Source organism: Callorhinus ursinus, unplaced genomic scaffold (assembly GCF_003265705.2).
Source record: "Callorhinus ursinus isolate GAN/ISIS: 27379988/994484 unplaced genomic scaffold, GSC_fseal_2.0 scaffold79, whole genome shotgun sequence".
Taxonomy (NCBI): domain Eukaryota; kingdom Metazoa; phylum Chordata; class Mammalia; order Carnivora; family Otariidae; genus Callorhinus; species Callorhinus ursinus.
Genome location: NW_027397141.1, coordinates 4,682,504 through 4,700,419, shown reverse-complemented (window position 1 = coordinate 4,700,419; position 17,916 = coordinate 4,682,504). Strand labels below are relative to the sequence as shown.

Sequence of the window (17,916 nt, the reverse complement as noted above, 5' to 3'; positions counted from 1 at the left end):
TCGTTAAGCGTCTGCCTTCAGCTCAGATCATGATCCCAGGGTCCTAGGATTGAGCCCCACATCGGGCTCTCTGCTCCGCAGGAAGCCTGCTTCTCCCTCTCCCACTCCCCTGCTTGTGTTCCTTTTCTGTGTCTCTCTCTGTCAAATAAATAAATAAATAAAATCTTTAAAAAAAAAATCTTAAACAAAAAAGTATTAGTGGCTAGAGAAAAAAAATCTAACTCAAAACTCTGCAGCTCCCAATATTACTCCTCTGTGTAATTATTTTCCAGTCATCATCTGAAGAGGCACAACAAATAGTTTTGCTGCATCATCTGGTCAGGCATAGTTTTAGAGTCCTGTCTCATGCATATGCACAGCTGTCCTCAGTGTGGTAACAGTGGGGAGGACCTGGCTGGCCTCAGGAGCCGGCACCCCGGAGGACCAGGGGTGCTGTGGCTTCAGGGAGCCCATGGCCACCTTGCCATTTTCCTCACCACACTTCTCAGACTTGTCTTCTTTTCCCAGTTTCTGTTTTGAGTCCTTCTCTCCCCCTTCACTTTTTGGGTTCAGGCTTGGATGTGGCCTTGCTGAATCTCAGTTTCAGTTGCTGTTGGATTAAAACTACATATTGGAAATAACACTTTCCTTAGGCAAGGACAGAAAAATATCAATTTACTAGAATGCAGAGGAAATGGGTTATTTCAATTTACTGACAATTCTATTTCCTTTAGAATCATATAATTTTTTTTAACATAGCAGGTTTATTGAGACATAATGTTATACCATACAATTTATCCTTTTAAGGTATATACTTGAGTGGTTTTGGTATACTCAGAGTTGTGCAATCATCACCAAATCCAATTTTAGAAGACTTTTATCACCCTTCCCTGTCAAAAGAAAACCAACAGTGCTCCTTAGCTCCCACTCCTCAATCCCCCTCCCACAGCCCCTGGCAACCACTAATCCATCTTGCATGTCTCTGGGTTTTTGTGTTCTGGACATTTCACATAAATGAAATCATACAATATATGACCTTTTGTATCTGGCTTCTTTCACAGAGTCTAATGTCTTCAAGGTTTATCCACAAAGAAGCATGTATCAGAACTTTATTCTTTTTATGTTTGCATAATATTCCATTGGATGGTTAGATCACATCTTGCTTACCTGTTCATCAGTTGATGGACATTTGGGTTGTTTCTACTTTCTGGCCATTTTAAATAATGTTGTTATGAACATTCTTGTACAAGTTTTGTGTGGGCATGTGTTTTCAGTTCTTTTGGGTATATACCTAGCAGTGGAATTCATCAGTTATATGGTAACTTTATGCTCGACTGCTTGAGGAACAGCCAGACTGGCTGCACCATTTACCATTTACATTCCTACCAGCAGAGGATGAGTTTCAGTTTCTCCATATCCCTCACCAACACTTGTTATTTTCTGTCTTTTGATTCTGGTCAACTAGTGGGTGTGAAGTGAGGTCCCATTGTGGTTTTGGCTTGCATTTCCCTAATAATATTGGGCATCTTTTCATGCACTTACTGGCCATTTGCACATCTTTAAAGAAATGTCTAGTTAAATAATCAGATAATCATTTATTCTTTTAATTTTGTTGTTGAATATCTTTCTAAAATGCATTAAGGTACTCATACACCAAATGAGTGCTTCCACAATTGCACATTGTGCCACACACATATCCATACATAGACACACACATCTATACACAGAAGATACACACATACATCCACACACACCCATACGTTCTCACTCACACACGAACACACACACACACACCAGCTTATTGGTATTGGGTGGTGCAGGGTTTTCAGGACACCACCGGCCAGGGTTTTTTTCATTTGTTTCCCTTAGCCTTCTGTGAAGGCTGTGCTGGAAACCATCTGTGGATACAGTCTGGATAGCAAGACCTCGTTGTACAGGTCACTCAGGGAAAGAAATGGGATGGTGTTTCTTTCTCTGTTATAGTACCATTTGGACTTGGAAAGGGGAGAATAAGGCTACCTCTCCCACTTGAGATAGTCCAGTTACCCTGACCTTCCATTGCATATGTGGGGCTACAGTGCACAAATCATCTAAAATGTTAAGAGTGGAATTCTTATGGCTTTGTTTATTTTCGTAATATAGTTAAGATATAATCAGGCAAAGAACCCACCAAGGGAAGGCCAAGATGATCACAAAATATTATCCAAACTTACATACTAGTCAAGGTGTAAGTTGAAAGCCACCCCAATGAACATAGTAACAGATTTCTATGGCTTGAAATAAGCCACATTAAAGTTTTTTCCAATATCTTAAATGGTTAAAACCTTTAAAAAGAACCTATTGAATTCTCTTCTGGCTCTAACTGCAAACCAAAAATGATCACATGTTTCCTTGAATGATTTTCTATGAACAGAATTTAGGTTTGCAGAAATGTTAAATGCTCTGTCTTTACTATTTTTTTCACCTTTGACCCCCTTTGTCTATCCACCCCCCTATCACCCTGGCAACTGCCAGTCTGTTCTCTGTTATCTCTTAGCTTGTTTTGTTTTGTTTTTAGATTTGACATATAAGGAGGATTGTATGGTGTTTGTTTTTCTGTCTCACTTAGCACAATGGCCTTGAGGTCCATCCATGTTGTCATAAATGGTAAGATTTCATTCTTTTTTATGGCTGAGTAATATGCCATCATTGTGTGTGTATGTTCCATTGTGTGTGTGTTTATGTGTGTGTGTGGATGTGTGTGAGTGTGTATATGTGTTTATGTATGTGTGTATTTATGTACATGTATACGTGTGTGTGTGTGGATGGATGTGAGTGTGTGTGGATGTGTGTGTCTGGATGTATCTGTATGGGTGCATATGTGTGCATATATGTGTTGATGTGTGTATGGTTGTGTGTATGTGTGTATGTGTGTTTATGTATATGTGTACGTGTGTGTGGATGTGTGTGTGTATGGGTGTGTGCATATGGATGTGTGTGCGTGTGTGTGCGTGTGTGTGTTTATGTATGTGTGTACATGTGTGTGGATATGTGGGTGAATGTGTGTGTGTACCACATTTTTTTCCTAAGTGGTGGACACTTAGGTTGTTTCCATTTATTGGCTACTGTGAATAATGCAGCAGTGACCATGGGGGTGTGATAATTTTTCAAGTTAGCTGTTTTTTTTATTAGTTAATGTTTTTATTCTGTGTGGAAGATGCATATGGCAAGGAAGGAAAGAAAGAAATAATATTTCAGTACTTGCTAAGTAAATGTCAGGCACCATTTTTTCAATTGTTATTCGTTTATCCCTGACCTGGGTTATGGGACGTGGTTCATATCCTCTCCTTGCAAGTGAGAAATGGAGGTTCACCGGTTGAGCAAGCTTGGCGCCAGCCTCACGCCCACTGCTCCCAGCACCTTGCTCTGCACAACTTGTATCAACTTTTGACTGATGCTCCCTATGACTCTGGCGTGGGTTTCATTGTGTTTCCTTCTCATGTGTGTGGTTATTTGGGGCTGGGGCACTGAATTTGAGGAATACATACTTCCAGTTAACTGAGGGTTCCTGTAGATTTCAGGATGGCTAATGAATTTTATTGTTTTTTAAAGTTTTATTTTAATTCCAGTTAACATACACTGTAATATTAGTTTCAGGTGTACAACGTAGTGATCCAACAGTTCTACACATCACCCAGGGCTCATCAGGACAAGTGCCCTCTTTCATCCCCAACCCTTATCCCCCCTGCCCCCCCCAGACTTCCCACCTCCCCTCTGGTGCCCACCAGTGTGTCGTCTGTAGTTAAGAGTCTGTTTCTCGGCTAATGAGCTTTGTGGGATGACCTTATAGAAATGTTACCCTCTCGGGCGCCTGGGTGGCTCAGATGGTTAAGCGTCTGCCTTCGGCTCAGGTCATGATCCCAGGGTCCTGGGATCGAGTCCCGCATCGGGCTCCCTGCTCCTTGGGAGCCTGCTTCTCCCTCTGCTTCTCTCTCTCTCTCCCTCTCTCTCTCTCCTCCTCTGTCTCTCATGAATAAATAACTAAAATCTTAAAAAAAAAAAAAAAAGAAATGTTACCCTCTCTGGGTAAAAACAGGTACCAAGTTAGCTAAGTAATTTCTCTTTGGAGTTAGGGATAAATGAGGAGAGTAGTTGAAATCCTTCCTTCAAAATATTTTAGATATTTTACAAGCTAATATTCAAACTAGGAAAAAAAAAAAAAAGGCTGAGGCTTCCAGAAGAGCTAACTGTGCAGCCATCCAGCAAATTAAGAAAGTAAGTGTTGCTTTAGGAGATGCTGCTCCAAGAGATGGAACCAGGCTCTCTCTCGGGGAGAAGAGCGGTTTTCTCTGTCAAATCAATGAGAGGCATATTTCTGGGATTTTAAAAGTAAACTATGGTATATCCTGTCCGTACCAGATGAGCACAAGTCCCAGACCCAGCTGACAGACATCAGGGAGGGGTGTCTGGTCCTCAGATAGCTGGTCAAGGAGGGCTATTGTGGGTTTTGGGACCTTTTTCCGAAGTTCTGAAACAGCTCTTTTCTCCCTAACCCTGGAGTTTTCAAAGAGCTTGATTTTGGTTTTCTTTCTGAAGGGAAGAGCCCTCCCACAAAAAGTGTCCTGTTACGGCATCCCCACCTCTGTGCTAATGCCCTGATATTTCCAAGGCTAGGAGGTAGCGGCTTGTCAGGGAAAAGCACAAGCATACCCTTAAAGTTCTTCTACTTCAAGCCATCAGACCCAAGAGCAGGGAAGGGACTTTTGACTGAGGAGTCCCATAGCTGGTGTCCTTCCCTCTGCCCCTGTGCCTGTCACCCTCTTCCTCCTGTACACAGACACGTGGAGGCTGAAAGCTCTGGGAACTTAAAACCGGGTGTGCAAGCTGCTTGCGACAGAGCTGTCTTTTGATTTGGGACACTCAGACCACAGTTCTTTCTGACTTGGGATCCAGAGGCAATGAGTTGTTTCCTTAGGCTATCGGTGTTTGTCTTTCCATGGAGAACAGGGATCACCTCACCAGGAGGCCTGGATCCCTAGGGTCTGGTCTTGTCGGAACCCCAAGTGCTTCTGCGCCAAGGTACCATTTCCCGACTGCATTAAGCTGGTGCATCAAGCTGATACTTCAAACGAAGTGCAGTCTCTGGGCTGCTGCTGCAGGAAACCCTATTTCTAGGAGCTTCTGTTTTCCCTCCCTTTGTTTTACTTTATCTCAACATCTCCCTCTGCCCTTGGGCTTTATCTGTTTCCTGTTATGCAAAAGGGGAATTTCAAGAGAGTCAAAGTAAATAATGAAAGATGGATTTGAAACATAGGTTCCAAGCATTTTCTTGACATTTGTTAAAGAAAACAATATAATGGAGGAAAAAGAAAGGAAACAAAACAAAGAAAAAAGCAGAAACAAGAGCAAACAGGATACTTACATCAATAAACATAAATGGATAAAACAGAGGGGAAAAGCTTCTGGGACTAGGGTAAAAAGCAAAATTACAGCGCTCGGCTTGAGGACCCAAACCTGAAATAAAACGGCACAATTAGGCATAGAACGAGGTCAACGGACAAGTGAGCCTGCAGAGACCAACCACAGGAGGGCAGCAGAGGCAGCGGCGCCAGAGAGCCGCGAGGCGCGGGAGAAAAGGCCCGGGACGCAGAGACCGGGGCTGAGACCTGCCTTCCCGCCGCGGGGAGGGGGTGCTCCCTCCCTCCCTCCTGCAGTGAGGGTGTGCGGAAATTCGCGGCTCCCCGGCGGGAAGACGAAGGAAGCCTCCGCACAGTAGCTGGTGTGAAGCAGAGTGTGAAAATTTTTGATATTGCAAACTGGTTTTTTTAACTTACAATAAATTTGGAAAAAATGAACTTTGATCTCTAACTTATACAACATACAAAAATTCCATATTTATTAAATTCTGAATTAATTAAGGATTTAAAGTGAAGAAAGAAAACTGTATTAGGAGAAAATATAGGAGAATATTTTTCCAATCGTAACTTGAGAGAGTCCTTTCTGTGTATGGCACTAGAATCGGATCCCATAAAGGAAAACAGCAGCTGATTTGGCTACCGTAAAATAAACTTAGGTGAAATGATAATAATGTGGCAAAAAAATTTGTGACATTGATAATAGAAAGAAGCAAATAGTGATAATATATAAACAGTCACTATATATTAACAATTAGAAGGGACACACCCAGTTTAAAATGAACAGACAGTTAATTCATAGAAGAAGCTGGATGGAAGGAGATTCTGAAATATGTATAATCCTAAGCATTGTCAAGATGTAAACAGGTGCTTTGAAGCCACTACAAAGTAGGTGCAAGTTGCTAGACCATTTTGGAGGTCTGTTTGTTAGTATCGAAAAATTAAATGTGCATACCTTTTGATTGAACGATTTTACTTTTAGGCACATAAGTTACAGAACTAATACAGAAATAATGAATGAGGGCATATCTGTACAAAAGTTACTTCGCAACTGCTGAGAAGGAATGAAGAAGATCTTCATGTACTGACATGAAACTATTTCCATGATACATAATAGAATAAAATGAGCAATTTACAGAAAACTGAATAGAGTATGATCCCATTTTTGTTTAAAGAAACAAATATATATACATCATGAATAAAAGTCAATGCTCCATAGCAAGTTAACAGAGTTTACTTCTGAGGAGTTCAGTCCAAGAGAATCCCCACCTTTTAATTATACACTTTGCTGTTTGACGTTTGATTTTTCACAATAAACAAACATTAGTCTTGTAATTAAAAATAAAGATTTGAGGGGCGCTTCCGTGGCTCAGACAGTTAAGTGTCTGCCTTCGGCTCAGGTCAAGATCTCAGGGTCCTGGGACGGAGTCCCACATGGGGCTCCCTGCTCGGCAGGGAGTCTGCTTCACCCTCTACACCTCCCTCCTGCTTGTGTTCCCTCTCTCTCACTCTCTCTCTCTCAAATAAATAAAATCTTAAAAAAAAAAAGATTTGAAATGAAATATTCGAGATTTCAATGTAAATTGAAAAATAAATTCGATTTTCTGAATGCCTCAGTAATTAGTAATTATTAGTTATGCATCTTTGGAAAATTGTTAGTTATGCATCCGTGCCTCAGGATTCTGTAAGAAATTTCTAAAGCAAGCAGGGAGGCAAGCTGGGGCTTCTCAACATCCCTACCATTGCCCACGCAGATGTCTGTGGGGCCAGCAGCTACTTAAAGGAACAGGGCCCTTGAAGGAAGGGATTGGGCTGGGGGCCCGTGGGGCCTGGGGCATGGGGCATGCTCAGGGGCAGGGGTTTGGGGCTGAGGGTGTTTATTTAAACTTTGGTGCCTATGCAATTTCTTACAATGAACTAGACTTCAAGGGAGAGCAATCTGCTGAAATGTCCCACAACACAGTGGCTATATACACAGGTGTGGGGAATAAGTGAAGATTTTACAAGTCTTTAATTTGATTTATTGGGACATTAATAAGCAGGATAATTAATGACAAAATTAAAATCTTATTTTTCTTCATTCAAAATTATGGTTTTGCCAGCAACAAGAATAAGATGAAGAGAGAGAGTTTAGATTTTAAGTTATCTGGCAAATTTTTCAAATTATTAATTTTCTTCGCCTCTCTGGACACAGTGGTTACAGCTAATTCAAGATTGTCACATGATTTCCTAGTGATATTTTATGCATACTATTCTGCTAAGTTATTATTTTTCACCAAATCTCTCTCCCTCAACCTATAATCAATCAGTTGAGTTCATTTTCATCTCCTTATAATTTTTTGTGTGAGGAAATGGATGAATTCATCAGTTGAGTGATTGCTCTGTGTCATCTATTTTTAGGATATGACCATTTGGCAAATGCTTGCAGATAATAGAATAAAATGCCCTAAAACAACAAAGAATCAGTGAGTCCAAATGAGTGATAAATCTGATGAAGCAAATGGAAATTTCAAATAGCTGTGTATTTAAAACAAACAAGCAACCACAGATACCTTGTCACTGTGCATGTCTGCAGTCTCCCAGGACACGCTGCGCCAGCGTCCAGATATCCTGCTACCTCTGGGCTCTGTGTGACGATAGCTCGGGGCTTCTGGTCCTTTCCAGAATGGTTTTGTTTTCTCTTTGCACTCTGCGGAGTTCCTGTTCTCTTTTCCCCTTGTTTACACTCCAAAAAACAGTGCAGATAGTTCTTGAAATACTGACAGAGTTAAAGCCTGTGAGAACCCTCCTTCTGGGGCGCCTGGGTGGCTCAGTTGGTTAAGCGACTGCCTTCGGCTCAGGTCATGATCCTGGAGTCCCGGGATCGAGTCCCACATCGGGCTTCCTGCTCGGCAGGGAGTCTGCTTCTCCCTCTGACCCTCTGACCCTCTTCCCTCTCGTGCTTTCTATCTCTCATTCTCTCTCTCTCTCAAATAAATAAATAAAATCTTTAAAAAAAAAAAAAAAAAGAACCCTCCTTCTGCATTGGCGAGAATGGGCCTGAGTGCCCACAGGGCAGGAAGGGGTCCCAGAGAAGGAGTGTTTACTCAGGTTCACTTCTTTGACAAACATTTGGTAGCCTGTCCTGCTCTAGGTGCCCTGTTTGGGAGGTGCTGGGCTTCAGAGGTGAGCAGCAACCTCACAGCCCAGGCAGGGAAGAGGGCGTGCAGACACAGTGAAGGTGCAGAGGAGAAAATGCAGCACAGTAGGCAGTGCACTGGGGGCACAGGGGTGGGGACGCTCAGACTTCCTGAGGGCAGTGGCAAGAGGTAACAAGGGATGCTGGGACAGAACCCTGAAATGATAGTGGTGTGAGGGGGCAAGCAAGCAGAGGAAGGACATCCCCGGGGGCAGGTGCATCTAGGAGGTCTGCAGAGGTTGGACTCTGCAGGGCCAGGTACAGCTCTCGGAGTTCCGGCTTACCTGGAAGGCAACAGGGAGCCACAGAATGGCTGTGAGGCACGTTTCCACATTTCAAAGCGACCACTGTAGAGAAAGGGCGAGAAGAGATGAGAGAATGGGAGTGGAGGGGGTATTGTGGGAACTCATTGCAGGGATTCAGGTGCCGTCCATTGTTGTATATGCCGCCAAGAAGGAAAAATTGCCTTCAGCAAAGCTATGCCATGCCATGCTCTGTAAGATGCATTCCCACTTCAGAGCCATTAATTAAGGGGTGTGTGTATCTTAGAGTCTGTCTGTGAATTATGGTTATCTCATTTCATCCTTAGAGCTAGGTGCTGCACTAGTGTTAGCCTTACTGAAGTTAAAACTTGCCCAGAGTCACAGAGAATGGGTAGTGGATCTTGAGCACAAGGTCTTACTAGGTGGGACACTGAGGTAGAATCACCTGTTAAATACAAATGGCCAACAGACACATGAAAAAATGCTCACCATCACTCAGCATCAGAGAAATACAGATCAAAACCACCAGGAGATACACCTCACACCTGTCAGAATGGCTCAAATTAACAAGTCAGGAAACAACAGATGTTCTTGAGGTTGTAGAGAAAGGGGAACCCTCTTATACTGCTGATGGGACTGCAGACTGGAGCAGCCACTCTGGAAAACAGTATGGAAGGTCCTCAGAAAGTTGAAAATAGAGCTACCCTATGACCCAGCAATTGCACTCCTGGGTATTTACCCCAAAGATACAAATGGAGTGATCCGAAGGGGCACCTGCACCCCAATGTTCATAGCAGCAATGTCCGCAATAGCGAAACTGTGGAAAGAGCCCAGATGTCCATCGACAGATGAATGGATAAAGAAGATGTGGTATATATACACGATGGAATATTACGCAGCCATCAAAAGGAATGAGATCTTGCCATTTGCAACGACGTGGATGGAACTGGAGGGTGTTATGCTAAGCGAAATAAGTCCATCAAAGAAAGACAATTATCATATGATCTCACTGATATGTGGAATTTAAGAAACAAAACAGAGGATCATAGGGGAAGAGACGAAAAAATAAAACAAGACAAAATCAGAGAGGGAGACAAACCGTAAGAGACTCTTAACTCTAGGAAACAGACTGAGGGTTGCTGGAGGGGAGGGGGCTGGGGGGATGGGGTGGCTGGGGGATGGGCATGAAGGAGGGCCCGTGATGCAATGAGCACTGGGTGTGATATAAGACTGATGAATCAGGGGCGCCTGGGTGGCTCAGTCGTTAAGCGTCTGCCTTCGGCTCAGGTCATGATCCCGGGGTCCTGGAATCGAGCCCCGCATCGGGCTCCCTGCTCCGCAGGAAGCCTGCTTCTCCCTTACCCACTTCCCCTGCTTGTGTTCCCTCTCTCGCTGTGTCTCTGTCTGTGAAAATCCCTATCCAGCTGTCTCCTTTCTTTCTACAATCCCATTTTCTCTTACCGTTCTTATAATAAATTCAATCACATAGCAAAAAAAAAAAAGACTGATGAATCACTGAACTCTACCTCTGAAACTGATAATACATTATATGTTAATTAATTGAATTTAAATTAAAAAAAAAGAATCACCTATCAGGCTGATGGTGGGCGGGGGGCAACAGGGCTAAAGACAGGATGTGTAAAGGAACGTGCAGCCAGGGAGTGGTGTGGAGAGAGGGTAGGGGTCGGAGGGGCCCAGCACTGATGGGTGCTTGGGAGACCCAAGGGCAAGACGGGAGTAGAAGAGAGCAATCAGAAAGGAGAGACAGTGGGAAGAGCTGCAACTGGAGAGGAGCGAACTCCACCGCACACACTGCAGAAAGCCACGCACGAGGGCCTTGCACTAGATTCGATCAAACAAAACGGACACTTTTGCAGGTCAGAAACAGTGAAAAATCCCAGCAATTGCATCCGACACAAAAAGCGCCGCACTCGAAAAGGTCTGCATGAGTACTGGTGCGTCAAGTGCATTGCAGCACTGTTTACAGCAGGGAGGGCTCTGCACTCACCTAGAGGCCAGCTGCTAAGGGACGGAGGACCTCGATGGCGGGGCTGCGCTCTGGGAGCAGGTGATGAACACATCAAGTGATGTTCAAGAAAACATTTGAATGAGGTGTAAACATTCTTTTCATTTAATGTTAGGTGAAAAAATTCAGGATATAAGATTATATGTGAGGAACAATTCTTTTTTTTTTTTTAAAGATTCTATTTATCAGGGTGCCTGGGTGGCTCAGTTGTTAAGCGTCTGCCTTCGGCTCAGGTCATGGTCCCAGGGTCCTGGGATCGAGCCCTGCATCGGGCTCCCTGCTCGACGGGAGGCCTGCTTCTCCCTCTCCCACTCCCCCTGCTTGTGTTCCTGCTCTCACTGTGTCTCTCTCTGTCAATAAATAAATAAATAAATAAATAAATAAATAAATAAATAAAATCTTTAAAAAAAAGATTTTATTCATTTGACAGAGAGAGATAGTGAGAGCAGGAACACAAGCAGGGGGAGTTACATCAGTCCGTATCTGTCTTTATGCCAGTACCACGATGTTTTGATTACTGTAACTCTGTAGTAAGTTATGAAATCAGTCAGTGTGAGTCCTCTGGTTGGTTCTTCTTTTTCAAGATTTTGTTTTGGCTGTTTGGGGTCCCTTGAAATTCCATATAATTTTAGGATGGGTTTTTCTATTTCTGCAAAAATGTCACTGGGGTTTTGATAGTCATATACTGAATCTGTAGATCGCTTTGAGTAGTATTGACATTTTAACAATATTAGGTCTTCCAATCTGTGAACATGGTGTGTGTTTCCATTTATTTGTGTCTTCTTTAATCTCTTTCAGCAATGTTTTACAGTTTTTATTATACAAGTCTCTCACCTTCTTGGTTAAGTTAATTCCTAAGTACCCTATTCCTTTCGAGACTATTACAAATGCAATTATTTTTTTAGTTTCCTTTCCAGAGTGTTCAATGTTCATGTATAGAAATGCAATTGAGGGGCACCTGAGTGGCTCAGTCGTTAGGTATCTGCCTTCAGCTTGGGTCATAATCGAGCCCCGCATCGGGCTCCCTGCTCCGCGGGAAGCCTGCCTCTCCCTCTCCCGCTCCCCCGGCTTGTGTTCCCTCTCTTCCTGTGTCTCTCTCTGTCAAATAAATAAATAAAATCTTTATAAAAAAAAGAAATGCAATTAATTTTTTTTGTATTGACAGTGTGTCCTGCTACTTTGCTGAATTCATTTATCAGTTCTAACAGTTTGTGTGTGTGTGTGTGTGTGTGTGTGTGTGTGTGTGTGTGTGTGTGTGTGTAATCATTAAGATTTTCTACATATAATGGGGCGCCTGGGTGGCTCAGTTGGTTAAGCAACTGCCTTTGGCTCAGGTCATCATCCCGGAGTCCTGGGATCGAGTTCCGCATCCGGCTCAGCGGGGAGCCTGCTTCTCCCTCTGACCCTCTCCACTCTCATGCTGTTTCTCTCTCTATCGCTCTCTAATAAATAAATAAATAAAATCTTAAAAAAAAAGATTTTCTACATATAAGATCATATCATCTGTGACCAAGATCATTTTACTTCTTCCTTTCCAATTTGGATGCCTCTTATTTCCCTTGACTAATTGTTCTGACTAGAACCCCCAATACTATGTTGAATAGAAGTATTGAAAGCAAGATTGTTCTGATCTTTTTTTTCTTAATTTTATTGTTATGTAAATCACCATACATTACATCACTAGTTTTGGATGTAGTGTTCCATGATTCATTGTTTGTGCATAACACCCAGTGCTCCACGCAGAACGTGCCCTCCTTAATACCCATCACCAGGCTAACCCATCCCCCCCTCCCCTCTAGAAACCTCAGTTTGTTTTTCAGAGTCCATCGTCTCTCATGGTCTCCCCCTCCGATTTCCCCCCCTTCATTCTTCCCCTCCTGCTATCTTCTTCTTTTTTTTTTTCTTAACATATATTGCATTATTTGTTTCAGAGGTACAGAACTGTGATTCAACAGTCTTGCACAATTCACAGCACTCACCATAGCACATACCCTCCCCAATGTCTATCACCCAGCCACCCCATCCCTCCCACCCCCCCACCACTCCAGCAACCCTCAGTTTGTTTGCTGAGATTAAGAATTCCTCATATCAGTGAGGTCATATGATGCATGTCTTTCTCTGATTGACTTATTTCACTCAGCATAACACCCTCCAGTTCCATCCACTTTGTTGCAAATGGTAAGATCTCATTCCTTTTGATGGCTGCATAATATTCCGTTGTGTATATATACCACATCTTCTTTATCCATTCATCTGTCGATGGACATCTTGGCTCTTTCCACAGTTTGGCTATTGTGGACATTGCTGCTATAAACATCGGGGTGCATGTACCCCTTCAGATCCCTACATTTGTATCTTTGTGGTAAATACCCAGTAGTGCAATTGCTGGATCGTAGGGTAGCTCTATTTTCAACTGTTTGAGGAACCTCCATACTGTTTTCCAGAGTGGCTGCACCAGCTTGCATTCCCACCAACAGTGTAGGAGGGTTCCCCTTTCTCCGCATCCCCGCCAACATCTGTCATTTCCTGACTTCTTAATTTTAGCCATTCTGACTGGTGTAAGGTGGTATCTCATTGAGGTTTTGATTTGGATTTCCCTGATGCCGAGCGATGTTGAGCACTTTTTCATGTGTCTGTTGGCCATGTGGATGTCTTCTTTGGAAAAATGTCTGTTCATGTCTTCTGCCCATTTCTTCATTGGATTATTTGTTCTTTGGGTGTTGAGTTTGATAAGTTCTTTATAGATTTTGGATACTAGCCCTTTATCTGAGATGTCATTTGCAAATATTTTCTCCCATTCTGTCGGCTGTCTTTTGGTTTTGTGGACTGTTTCTTTTGCTGTGCAAAAGCTTTTTATCTTGATGAAATCCCAATAGTTCATTTTTGCCCTGGCTTCCCTTGCCTTTGGCGATGTTTCTAGGAAGAAGTTGCTGCAGCCGAGGTCGAAGAGGTTGCTGCCTGTGTTCTCCTTTAGGATTTTGATGGACTCCTGTCTCACATCTAGGTCTTTCAACCATTTGGAGTCTATTTTTGTGTGTGGTGTAAGGAAATGGTCCAGTTTCATTCTTCTGCATGTGGCTGTCCAATTTTCCCAACACCATTTGTTGAAGAGACTGTCTTTTCCATTGGACATTCTTTCCTGTTTTGTCGAAGATTAGTTGACCATAGTGTTGAGGGTCCATTTCTGGGCTCTCTATTCTGTTCCATTGATCTATGCGTCTGTTTTTGTGCCAGTACCATACTGTCTTGATGACGACAGCTTTGTAATAGAGCTGGAAGTCCGGAACTGTGATGCCGCCAGCTTTGCTTTTCTTTTTCAATATTCCTCTGGCTATTCGGGGTCTTTTCTGGTTCCATACAAATTTTAGGATTATTTGTTCCATTTCTTTGAAAAAAGTGGATGGTATTTTGATGGGAATTGCATTGAATATGTGGATTGCTCTAGTAGCATTGACATCTTCACAATGTTTGTTCTTCCAATCCATGAGCATGGAACGTTTTTCCATTTCTTTGTGTCTTCCTCAATTTCTTTCATGAGTATTTTATAGTTTTCTGAGTACAGATCCTTTGCCTCTTTGGTTAGATTTATTCCTAGGTATCTTCTGGTTTTGGGCGCAATTGCAAATGGGATCCACTCCGTAATTTGTCTCTCTTCTGTCTTGTTGTTGGTGTATAGGAATGCCACTGATTTCTGTGCATTGATTTTATATCCTGCCACTTTACTGAATTTCTGTATGAGTTCTAGCAGTTTTGGGGTGGAGTCTTTTGGGTTTTCCACATAAAGTATCATATCATCTGCAGAGTGAGAGTTTGACTTCCTCTTTGTCGATTTGGATGCCTTTGATTTCCTTTTGTTGTCTGATTGCTGTGTCTAGGACTTCTAATACTATGTTGAATAGCAGTGGTGATAGTGGACATCCCTGCCGCGTTCCTGACCTTAGGGGGAAAGCGCTCAGCTTTTCCCCATTGAGAATGATATTTGCTGTAGGTTTTTCATAGATGGCTTTTATGATATTGAGGTATGTACCTTCTATCCCTATACTCTGAAGAGTTTTGATGAAGAAAGGATGCTGTACTTTGTCAAATGCTTTTTCTGCATCTATTGAGAGGATCATATGATTCTTGTTCTTTCTTTTGTTAATATATTGTATCACGTTGATTGATTTGCCGATGTTGAACCAACCTTGCAGCCCAGGGATAAATCCCACTTGGTCATGGTGAATAATCCTTTTAATATACTGTTGGATCCTATTGCCTAGTATTTTGGTGAGAATTTTTGCACCCATGTTCATCAAGGATATTGGTCTGTAATTCTCTTTTTTGATGGGGTCTTTGTCTGGTTTGGGGATCAAGGTAATGGTGGCCTCATAAAATGAATTTGGAAGTTTTCCTTCCATTTCTATTTTTTGGAACAGTTTCAGGAGAATAGGTATTAATTCTTCTTTAAATGTTTGGTAGAATTCCCCTGGGAAGCCATCTGGCCCTGGGTTTTTGTTTGTTGGGAGATTTTTGATGATTGCTTCAATTTCCTTAGTGGTTATAGGTCTGTTCAGGTTTTCTATTTCTTCCTGGTTCAGTTTTGGTAGTTGATATATCTCTAGGAATGCCTCCATTTCTTCCAGGTTATCTAACTTGCTGGCATATAGTTGCTCATAATATGTTCTTATAATTGTTTGTATGTCTTTGGTGTTGGTTGTGATCTCTCCTCTTTCATTCATGATTTTGTTGATTTAGGTCATTTCTCTTTTCTTTTTGATAAATCTGGCCAGGGGTTTATCAATCTTGTTAATTCTTTCAAAGAACAAGCTCCTAGTTTTATTGTTCTGTTCTACTGTTCTTTTGGTTTCTATTTCATTGATTTCTGCTCTGATCTTTATGATTTCTCTTCTCCTGCTGGGTTTAGGCTTTATTTTCTGTTTTTTCTCTAACTCAAATACACAACCTAACCCTACACCTAACTTTCATGTAGGGTTAGGTTGTGTATTTGAGACCTTTCTTGTTTCTTGAGAAAGGCTTGTATTGCTATATACTTTCCTCTCAGGACTGCCTTTGCTGTATCCCAAAGATTTTGAACAGTTGTGTTTTCATATTCATTGGTTTCCATGAATTTTTTTTAATTCTTCTTTAATTTCCTGGTTGACCCATTCATTCTTTAGTAGGATGCTCTTTAGCCTCCATGTATTTGAGTTCTTTCCGACTTTCCTCTTGTGATTGAGTTCTAGTTTCAAAGCACTGTGGTCTGAAAATATGCAAGGAATAATCCCAATCTTTTGGTACCGATTGAGACCTGATTTGTGACCTAGGATGTGATCTATTCTGGAGAATGTTCCATGGGCACTAGAGAAGAATGTGTATTCCGTTGCTTTGGGATGGAATGTTCTGAATATGTCTGTAAAGTCCATTTGGTCCAGTGTGTCGTTTAAAGTCTTTATTTCCTTGTTGATCTTTTGATTAGATGATCTGCCCATTTCAGTCAGGGGGGTGTTAAAGTCCCCCACTATTATTGTATTGTTTTCAATGTGTTTCTTTGCTTTTGTTATTAATTGCCTTATATAACTGGCCACTCCCATGTTAGGGGCATAGATATTTACAATTGTTAGATCTTCTTGTTGGATAGGCCCTTTAAGTAGGATATAGTGTCCTTCCTCATCTCTTATTACAGTCTTTGTTTTAAAATCTAATTTGTCTGATATAAGGATTGCCACCCCAGCTTTCTTTTGGTGTCCATTAGCATGGTAAATGGTTTTCCACCCCCTCACTTTCAATCTGGGGGTGTCTTTGGGTCTAAAATGAGTCTCTTGCAGACAGCAGATTGATGGGTCTTATTTTTTAATCCATTCTGTTAGCCTGTGTCTTTTGATTGGGGCATTTAGCCCATTTATATTCAGGGTAACTATTGAAAGATATGAATTTAGTGCCATTGTATTACCTGTAAGGTGACTGTTATGGTATATTGTCTGTGCTCCTTTCTGGTCTATGCTGCTTTTAGGCTCTCTCTTTGCTTAGAGGACCCCTTTCAATATTTCTTGTAGGGCTGGTTTCGTGTTTGCAAATTCCTTTAGTTTTTGTTTGTCCTGGAAGATTTTTATCGCTCCTTCAATTTTCAATGACCGCCTAGCTGGATATAGTGTTCTTGGCTGCATATTTTTCTCATTTAGTGCTCTGAAGATATCATGCCAGTCCTTTCTGGCCTGCCAGGTCTCTGTGGATGAGTCTGTTGCCAATCTAATGTTTCTAGCACTGTAGGTTACATATCTCTTCTCTGGAGCTGCTTTCAAGATTTTCTCTTTGTCTCTGAGACTTGTAAGTTTTACTATTAGATGTTGGGGTGTTGACCCATTTTTATTGATTTTGAGAGGGGTTCTCTGTGCCTCCTGGATTTTGATGCCTGTTTCCTTCCCCACATTAGGGAAGTTCTCTGCTATAATTTGCTCCAATATAAATTCTGCCCCTCTCTCTCTTTCTTCTTCTTCTGGGATCCCAATTATTCTAATGTTGTTTCGTGTTATCATATCGCTTATCTTTCGAATTCTGCCCTCGTGATCCAGTAGTTGTTTATCTCTCTTTTTCTCAGCTTCTTTATTTTCCATCATTTGGTCTTCTATATCGCTGATTCTCTCTTCTGCCTCATTTATCCTAGCAGTTAGTGCCCCCATTTTTTATCGCACTTCATTAATAGCCTTTTTGATTTTGATCTGGTTAGATTTTAGTTCTTTTATTTCTCCAGGAAAGGTTTCTCTAATAACTTCCATGCTTTTTTCAAGCCCAGCTAGTATCTTTAAAATCATGGTTCTGAACTCTAGGTCTGACATCGTACTAATGTCCATATTGAGTAGGTCCCTGGCTGACGGTACTCCCTCTTGTTCTTTTTGCTGAGGTGATTTTTTTCGTCTTGTCATTTTGTCCAAAGGAGAATAGATGAATGAGAGAACAAAATGCTAACAGGTTTACAACGTCCCCAGCAAATATACTCTAAGCAAATCAGAAAACACCTGAAACCAGAGGAAAAGAAAGGGAAGAAAAAAGAAAGAAAAAAGAAAAAAAGAAAAACAAACAAAAACAGAACAAAACAAAAAA

The 17,916-nt window shown here is 41.8% G+C and overlaps 1 protein-coding gene across 1 annotated transcript in view; it reads right to left on the bottom strand.

Annotated features, from left to right (window-relative positions):
* Positions 1-6,043: 6,043 nt before the first annotated feature.
* Positions 6,044-17,916, bottom strand: part of CFAP97D2 (CFAP97 domain containing 2) — a 41,183-nt gene continuing 29,310 nt past the window's right edge. The window contains exons 5-6 of the mRNA XM_025874774.2: positions 8,835-8,897; positions 6,044-8,097 (exon numbers count right to left, since the gene is read on the bottom strand). Of these exons, the coding sequence (XP_025730559.2) occupies positions 7,986-8,097; positions 8,835-8,897 (175 nt within the window). The 3' untranslated portion in view covers positions 6,044-7,985. The remainder of the gene's footprint in view (positions 8,098-8,834; positions 8,898-17,916) is intronic.